General features: G+C 40.9%; 3 protein-coding genes across 3 annotated transcripts; all 3 read left to right on the forward strand.

Annotated features, from left to right (window-relative positions):
• Positions 1-876: 876 nt before the first annotated feature.
• LOC141909972 (uncharacterized) lies at positions 877-1,875 on the forward strand. Its single transcript, XM_074800657.1, has one exon. The coding sequence runs from the start codon at positions 877-879 to the stop codon at positions 1,873-1,875; it is 999 nt and encodes a 332-aa protein (XP_074656758.1).
• A 1,572-nt stretch (positions 1,876-3,447) lies between these two features.
• LOC141909977 (uncharacterized) lies at positions 3,448-4,446 on the forward strand. The gene has a single exon (XM_074800666.1). The coding sequence runs from the start codon at positions 3,448-3,450 to the stop codon at positions 4,444-4,446; it is 999 nt and encodes a 332-aa protein (XP_074656767.1).
• Positions 4,447-6,022: 1,576 nt separating this feature from the next.
• On the forward strand, positions 6,023-7,021 carry LOC141909979 (uncharacterized). Its single transcript, XM_074800667.1, has one exon. The coding sequence runs from the start codon at positions 6,023-6,025 to the stop codon at positions 7,019-7,021; it is 999 nt and encodes a 332-aa protein (XP_074656768.1).
• Positions 7,022-9,632: the final 2,611 nt, after the last annotated feature.

Here is a 9,632-nt window from a genome sequence, read left to right on the forward strand (position 1 = left end):
TTGACCGTAGTGCGACGCGAGAGAAAGCGAGGCTACCAGCGAGAGAAATCCTGTCACGCGACAACCACCGGAAGTGTTAACGGGTGATATCGATGCCGTTAATTAACGCCGGTTACAATATTGTGACGCGGTGTGGGGAGGGAGGAAACCATTTCCATAACTCACTCGTAAAAACCTGTAATTCCATATCCGGCTGGGGGGCTATTCACACCCAACCACGTGACGTCCGATATTCTGCGATGATCCGCCGAAAAATCATTACTTTTTCTCTTGAATTCTCTCGAAACGATTTTAAACACTCGCGCCGAGGACTGCGGCACACTAGTCATCAGACTTCCGTCGCTGGACACTCGTCACTGGACTAGTCATCAGTCTATCTTGGTTATAACAGCTGTTTACACTATAAGAGGTAAGCTGAAATTTGAATCACGAAATTGTGGAAGATGCGCTTTTTAGAATATCGGCTCCTAATCTACGGTATTAATTCTTTCCCTAGAAATATCGGGGAAACTCATATATTCAAACTTCATAGTTCATTGTGGTATTTTGTAAGATAAATTATTATATTAAACTATGTTCTATGAAGATAAAATCAATCAATCAAACTCTCTTAAACGTTGTCTAAAATCCACATGAACATATGAAGTGTATTTTTGTCTTTCCCTATTTATCTAACATCCCGATGTTATACCGAATCTAATTCGAGCTTTTATATATTTTTGACTAATTACGGCACCGCTGACAGAATCTGTCTCGCGGATAGTTTCGGGTTCTCGTCGAAGATTTTCACGTCATGTTTTTCTATGATATTTCTAGGATTTTGTAACGCGTGTCATTAACCCTTGTAACGATTGATACGTTACTATACACGACGATATGAATACAACGGATTCGTCCAGTGAGTCGGATGCCTGTACACGATTACTCGAACCTTTAAGAGAAGCGGGCGACATTACTCGAGTTATGCGATGGTATTTAGCGTTCGTTTTCCCCGCTGTCGGCTTCGTGAATTTCGCTATCGTATTTCTGGGCACGTTCAAACGCTCGACGTCTAGTACCGGACATTTTTACATGTTGGTGCTCGGTGTGGCCGATCTCTACGCGACCGTATCGATCGAGACCCAATATCTGATGAACTACTACATATACCCGTTCAACGATGTCGAATGCATTTTGAAACAGTTCCACAAGATCGCACCCAGTCAGATCGCTATATGGTTTCTGGTACTGATGACTATAGATCGCGCTATAGCTGTGTCTAAACCCCTACAAGCAGTGTCTATTTGTACGATTAAACGCGCCCGGAGAATGTTATTCGTCGCTGCGGTTTTATTGACGGCCCAGAATCTCGCCTGGTGTTCGCAGTTTAAGCCGATTACCTATGTAATCTGGACAAACTGTCAAGTAGTAAACAAAGATGTACTTTTCGCTTATTATGCAACGACCAATACTATATCTCTGTATATACCGTTTATCATCATCTCGGCAGCTAATTGGGTAATCATTTCATCAGTTCGAAAATCAGCTAAACTGCCCGTCGCCCAGGAGACCGCATCCACCAAAAAACAAGGAGCTTCGACTAAGATCACAACTTTAGTCGTCACAACGGCGTTAGCGTTTTTGTTTTTCACGTTGCCGATGTGTTTGTTGGATACGTTAGTGCTGGAGAAAGGCTCGTTGGAGGAAACCAGTGTTTATTATTTCAATAATTGTAGCGGGTCGATCGCGTACGCTTGGTTCGTCATTTACGGTCACGTGGGCGCAACTCTCCTATACAAGGCGAATCACGTGTTGAATGGTTTTATATATCTGGCCAGTAGCGCGCAGTATAGAAAAGATGTCCGAAACAATATCTGTAACACGCCGAAACAATAATCAACTCGTCGCATTCGACTGTAATTTTAGTCGTTGGAGGGCGCTGTTAGTCGGGTCAGTCGGGCGTAAATAAAGCGCCCCCTATAGGCGAGTTCTTTAGACAAATAAATCAATTTTAATCTTCATCCGATAAATGATTCTTAATTATTTGTAATTTTTCTACTCATTGAAGTCAACATTCAGTAAAACGTTTCCCTATGGTGGTATAATGATAGGGGCCCCTGGGGGCACGTAGCCGAGTCGAGGATCTTTCTTATAAACCCATTAACCCCGGTAGATGAATAGAGACACTGTTACTTTATAACCATCGCACGGATGATACAAACTTCAAAATCCGCCACTGGCATGTAGGGGTTCGCGTGTTTGATATCTGTTATGTTTAAAGCATAGCGGTTTTATTGCTGCTCTATGGTTGGGTAACGATTCGGGTTGGGCTTAGGACAATTTGAATTTTGCGTTTTTGCTTTAGACACAAGTTCAAGTGACGCACGATTTCCTTAAAAGTTAATTGTTCGCAGAGGTCACTCCTGATTCTTTCTATGGCACAATTACATTGTTTTTCACAGCTCAATACAAGTCGTTTCTAAATTCTTAACGGGGGTTGCTTCATGTGGTCATTTCCATATATTCCGAAAAAATCATGTTTTTCAGTCGACAATTTGCACATTTGAAAACTACTTTCGGCTGAAAGTTGTTGCTGTTGTAGTTAGCGTCATGCTTGTCCATTCATTCATCCTTTGAAGAGTCCTTCGAGCTGGACCAAAATCCACAGCAACTGAACGAATGCTTTACTTCTCGTCGATAGCCTAATAATCCAAAACAGTCGAAGGGAGAGTTGGGACACCATGCGGGGAGGTTGGGCAATGGACCATCTAGTCCACCCTTGAGTTTGCCAACACTCACAAAACCCGTCGCTTTTATCAATTCCAAAAATGTCTCACATTCTTTCACCAGAAGCATTTCAAAAAGGCTTTGATGAAAAAGACGACTTTTACATCATTCTTACTAGAACAAGTGGCGATATTTTACAATTTTCCATTTTGGGAATTTGAACTCAGTTTTTACTTTCTTCTGGACCTTATACTATCTTATCTCAACTCTCTTCGTGGCCAAACTCTCCCAAGCCTCCTCTATGCCGAACTTAGTTCAACATATTATTTTAGTGAAATAAAGGTCAGATTCTAAATCCATAAATCCAGTCTCACATTTACGTAACCAGTAATATAATCACTACATATGATTTGATATAAAATAATATGACAAAGATATAGATAATATTTTTTCGCCACATTGTGTGACAAATTGACTCTAACTCGCCACGGACGGCAGTGGTTGGTTACGGCTGAATTAGATAATCATCACAGGACAGAAGCTTAAGAAAGCTAGAGCGGCAACATCCCTCGGGGAAGATGCGTCTATCTGCATAATCTCGCTAACATTTGCGGCAATATTTGAGATCGTTGAAGATGAACGGGACAGCCGGTCCCATTGGACGACCGTACAGTTCTTACACGGTTTTAGGATTTTGTAACGCGTGTCGTTAACCCTTGTAACAATGTTCTACACGACGATATGAATACAACGGATTTGTCCAGTAGGTCGGATGCCTGTACACAATTACTCGAACCTTTAAGAGAAGCGGGCGACATTACTCGAGTTATGCGATGGTGTTCAGCGTTCGTTTTCCCCGCTGTCGGCTTCGTTTATTTCGCTATCGTATTTCTGGGCACGTTCAAACGCTCGACGTCTAGTACCGGACATTTTTACATGTTGGTGCTCGGTGTGGCCGATCTCTACGCGACCGTATCGATCGAGACCCAATATCTGATGAACTACTACATATACCCTTTCAACGATGTCGAATGCATTTTGAAACAGTTCCACAAGATCGCGCCCAGTCAGATCGCTATATGGTTTCTGGTACTGATGACTATAGATCGCGCTATAGCTGTGTCTAAACCCCTGCAAGCAGTGTCTATTTGTACGATTAAACGCGCCCGGAGAATGTTATTCGTCGCTGCGGTTTTATTGACGGCCCAGAATCTAGCCTGGTGTTCGCAGTTTAAGCCGATTACCTATGTAATCTGGACAAACTGTCAAGTAGTAAACAAAGATGTACTTTTCGCTTATTATGCGACTACCAATACTATATCTCTGTATATACCGTTTATCATCATCTCGGCAGCTAATTGGGTAATCATTTCATCAGTTCGAAAATCAGCTAAACTGCCCGTCGCCCAGGAGACCGCATCCACCAAAAAACAAGGAGCTTCGACTAAGATCACAACTTTAGTCGTCACAACGGCGTTAGCGTTTTTGTTTTTCACGTTGCCGATGTGTTTGTTGGATACGTTAGTGCTGGAGAAAGGCTCGTTGGAGGAAACCAGTGTTTATTATTTCAATAATTGTAGCGGGTCGATCGCGTACGCTTGGTTCGTCATTTACGGTCACGTGGGCGCAACTCTCCTATACAAGGCGAATCACGTGTTGAATGGTTTCATATATCTGGCCAGTAGCGCGCAGTATAGAAAAGATGTCCGAAACAATATCTGTAACACGCCGAAACAATAATCAACTCGTCGCATTCGACTGTAATTTTAGTCGTTAGAGGGCGCTGTTAGTCGGGTCAGTCGGGCGTAAATAAAGCGCCCCCTATAGGCGAGTTCTTTAGACAAATAAATCAATTTTAATCTTCATCCGATAAATGATTCTTAATTATTTGTAATTTTTCTACTCATTGAAGTCAACATTCTGTAAAACGTTTTCCTATGGTGGTATAATGATAGGGGCCCCTGGGGGCACGTAGCCGAGTCGAGGATCTTTCTTATAAACCCATTAACCCCGGTAGATGAATAGAGACACTGTTACTTTATAACCATCGCACGGATGATACAAACTTCAAAATCCGCCACTGGCATGTAGGGGCTCGCGTGTTTGATATCTGTTATGTTTAAAGCATAGCGGTTTAATTGCTGTTCTATGGTTGGGTAACGATTCGGGTTGGGCTTAGGACAATTTGAATTTTGCGTTTTTGCTTTAGACACAAGTTCAAGTGACGCACGATTTCCTTAAAAGTTAATTGTTCGCAGAGGTCACTCCTGATTCTTTCTATGGCACAATTACATTGTTTTTCAAAGCTCAATACAAGTCGTTTCTAAATTCTTAACGGGGGTTGCTTCATGTGGTCATTTCCATATATTCCGAAAAAATCATGTTTTTCAGTCGACAATTTGCACATTTGAAAACTACTTTCGGCTGAAAGTTGTTGCTGTTGTAGTTAGCGTCATGCTTGTCCATTCATTCATCCTTTGAAGAGTCCTTCGAGCTGGACCAAAATCCACAGCAACTGAACGAATGCTTTACTTCTCGTCGATAGCCTAATAATCCAAAACAGTCGAAGGGAGAGTTGGGACACCATGCGGGGAGGTTGGGCAATGGACCATCTAGTCCACCCTTGAGTTTGCCAACACTCACAAAACCCGTCGCTTTTATCAATTCCAAAAATGTCTCACATTCTTTCACCAGAAGCATTTCAAAAAGGCTTTGATGAAAAAGACGACTTTTACATCATTCTTACTAGAACAAGTGGCGATATTTTACAATTTTCCATTTTGGGAATTTGAACTCAGTTTTTACTTTCTTCTGGATGGACCTTATACTATCTTATCTCAACTCTCTTCGTGGCCAAACTCTCCCAAGCCTCCTCTATGCCGAACTTAGTTCAACATATTATTTTAGTGAAATAAAGGTCAGATTCTAAATCCATAAATCCAGTTTCACATTTACGTAACCAGTAATATAATCACTACATATGATTTGATATAAAATAATATGACAAAGATATAGATAATATTTTTTCGCCACATTGTGTGACAAATTGACTCTAACTCGCCACGGACGGCAGTGGTTGGTTACGGCTGAATTAGATAATCATTACAGGACAGAAGCTTAAGAAAGCTAGAGCGGCAACATCCCTCGGGGAAGATGCGTCTATCTGCATAATCGCGGTAACATTTGCGGCAATATTCGAGATCGTTGAAGATGAACGGGACAGCCGGTCCCATTGGACGACCGTACAGTTCTTACACGGTTTTAGGATTTTGTAACGCGTGTCGTCAACCCTTGTAACAATGTTCTACACGACGATATGAATACAACGGATTCGTCCAGTGAGTCGGATGCCTGTACACAATTACTCGAACCTTTAAGAGAAGCGGGCGACATTACTCGAGTTATGCGATGGTGTTCAGCGTTCGTTTTCCCCGCTGTCGGCTTCGTTTATTTCGCTATCGTATTTCTGGGCACGTTCAAACGCTCGACGTCTAGTACCGGACATTTTTACATGTTGGTGCTCGGTGTGGCCGATCTCTACGCGACCGTATCGATCGAGACCCAATATCTGATGAACTACTACATATACCCTTTCAACGATGTCGAATGCATTCTGAAACAGTTCCACAAGATCGCGCCCAGTCAGATCGCTATATGGTTTCTGGTACTGATGACTATAGATCGCGCTATAGCTGTGTCTAAACCCCTACAAGCGGTGTCTATTTGTACGATTAAACGCGCCCGGAGAATGTTATTCGTCGCTGCGGTTTTATTGACGACCCAGAATCTAGCCTGGTGTTCGCAGTTTAAGCCGATTACCTATGTAATCTGGACAAACTGTCAAGTAGTAAACAAAGATGTACTTTTCGCTTATTATGCGACTACCAATACTATATCTCTGTATATACCGTTTATCATCATCTCGGCAGCTAATTGGGTAATCATTTCATCAGTTCGAAAATCAGCTAAACTGCCCGTCGCCCAGGAGACCGCATCCACCAAAAAACAAGGAGCTTCGACTAAGATCACAACTTTAGTCGTCACAACGGCGTTAGCGTTTTTGTTTTTCACGTTGCCGATGTGTTTGTTGGATACGTTAGTTCTGGAGAAAGGCTCGTTGGAGGAAACCAGTGTTTATTATTTCAATAATTGTAGCGGGTCGATCGCGTACGCTTGGTTCGTCATTTACGGTCACGTGGGCGCAACTCTCCTATACAAGGCGAATCACGTGTTGAATGGTTTCATATATCTGGCCAGTAGCGCGCAGTATAGAAAAGATGTCCGAAACAATATCTGTAACACGTCGAAACAATAATCAACTCACCGTCGACTCTATGTAATTTTAGTCGTTAGAGGGCGCTGTTAGTCGCGTCAACCGGGTGTAAATGAAGCGCCCCCTATAGGCTGTAACTCCGGGCGAGTTCTATAGAGAAATAAATCAATTTTAATCATCATCCGATAAATGATTCTTAATTATTTGTAATTTTTCTACTCATTGAAGTCAACATTCTGTAAAACGTTTCCCTATGGTGGTATAATGACAGGGACCCCTGGGGGCACGTAGCCGAGTCGAGGATCATTCATATAAACCCATTAATCCTGTGGATATTTTAATGAATAGAGCCACTGTTACTTACCACCGCACGGACGATACAAACTTCAAAATTCGAAACTGGCATGTAGGGGGTTCGCGTTTTGAGTTCTGTTATGTTAAAGCATATCGGTTTATTTGCTGCTCTATGGTTGGGTAACGATTCGGGTTGGGCTTGGGACAATTTGAATTTTTGTGTTTTTGGAGTAGTGCTTGGTTAGTCCCGAATCATACGTACATTATTACGAAATACTCGGAGTCACCCGTTTCTAGATCCATTCGTCTCTAGTTCAAGGTCGTTGAGCGAAACGCAATGTGAACCCGGAATTTCATTTTAATTCGACTCCTATTCATCAATTATAGCATGGTTCCTGGATGTTTGTAAGTTTTTCGAGGCGCTATTGCATCCACTTTCGTACTAGTAACGCAATTACAGTTAACTTATGACATGTCATAGATAGATGAATGAAATCTAAGTGACTAAATGAACGTGTGTTTCCATCCCGTAACTAAACAACCGCGTGACGTCAGCTGCCACCTCACCATTATTGTGTACTGGTCGCAGCCGCTGATGGCGCAGCAATACATCTGGTTAATGGTATCCATTTGGAATGAAATTTCGCCGTGTGGAAGTCACCATTAGCCTCTATCATGACGGTGAAAATATCTCGGCAGGAAAATAACTATATGAATATTGGGCCGCTAGTGTCAGTAGTGATCTGTTGGTCGTGACATCAGATAGGATGATTTTATCATATCTGAGTTGTGTACGATGGGTTATCCTTATTACCGAGATGACGTAATTTACCGAGATCAACCGAGATGACATGAAATATAACAAATTTATATATTCCTTATCGATTTTAACACTTGAAATCATTTTATATCAGAAATAAATATCTTCTAGAGTCATATTTTTCCGGATATTTTGTGAAAAAATTTTGACTTCAAATACGCAATCTCGGTAAGCAACAAAATTTCATTGAATTTGATTGATCGACGATCTCATCTGGGTAAAGTTAAAAGTTATTTTTCTACAAAAATATCCGACGAAATATGTAAAATATGACGCCAGCAGGCATTTATTACCGATATAATATGATTTCAAGTGTTAAAATCGATAAGGAATAAATAAATAATGTTATATTACGTTTCATCTCGGTTGATCTCGGTAAAATACGTCATCTTGCACTGACCCCTCCCCCAATGCATACATAATAAAAATGTATGACCCTTATGTCTTATTTCATCCCATTTTGACGTATTTCTGGCCAGGCTTTATCGAAGTACAGTCTACCTCGGATGTAACGTAGCAGTCGGGACCAGATAATTTATACGTTATAACCGAAATATGGTATATGTATGTTATATCCGAATGTCATCTAAAACCAAGGGATATATCCACGCATGTCTGTGTGCGTATGAAAATACTTCAATGTGTCGAATAATCAGTTTAGGCTAAAAAAAATTGATACCTTGTTTCTCCGCTCTGCTGAGCTTAAATGTTGACCCGGCCGGCCGCCTATCTACCCTACACATTACTTTTTTTAAAAATCGTGATCAATTTCACCATAACAGACCCGGCCGCTATAGAAATGAACTGTTTACAAATTTTATCATATTTTACAAAAATGACCCGGCCGCTGCGGAGAAACAAGGTATCATTTTTGTTTAGCCTTAGTTGAAGTTTATTTTTTTGCTCCACGAAATTTTACGAGTTTGCACAGAGCGCGGTTGTATTGCAAAATGTATATTCAGAGAGGAAATAAGTGGCTTAAAATTCCATTCAAGTTTCATGTTGATGTTTGCGAATGCGATCCACTTATCATGGATCTAAAATCTAATTTCTTTTTTGTTTACTCTGTTTTCAAGGAGCATTAGCCTCGCTTTTGTGTTAATGTTCTACGAAAAAATGAGATACTAAGATAGACTAAAAGTATACTAGAAATAGCCGTTAAATAAACTACCGTTTTTTCATCGGGCTACAAATTACTGTTAGTGTATTGTGTAGAGCTATGATAATATGCCTTTATGAAAGTGTTGTCATGCAAGCTATCAATAATTCAGACATGACACGTGTGCGCTGGTACAGAAATCGGGCTTTGCGCTGTATTTAAACATTCGTTTTTAACTGTTACATTTTTTTCTTATTTTTTAGTTTTTGCAATACGTTATATCCGAGGACGATTACGTTGCTTTGACTAATTGGGACCAAATAGTTGATACGATATAAGTGATCTACGTTATGAAAAATATTCGAGGTTTTTTTTTTAAGGCCTAATAGAAGGAAAAATTACGATAAAAGTGAATCTACGGTAAATCCAACGACGATGTT

The sequence above is a fragment of the Tubulanus polymorphus genome, chromosome 8, assembly GCF_964204645.1.
Source record: "Tubulanus polymorphus chromosome 8, tnTubPoly1.2, whole genome shotgun sequence".
In the NCBI taxonomy this organism is placed as follows: Eukaryota; Metazoa; Nemertea; class Palaeonemertea; order Tubulaniformes; family Tubulanidae; genus Tubulanus; species Tubulanus polymorphus.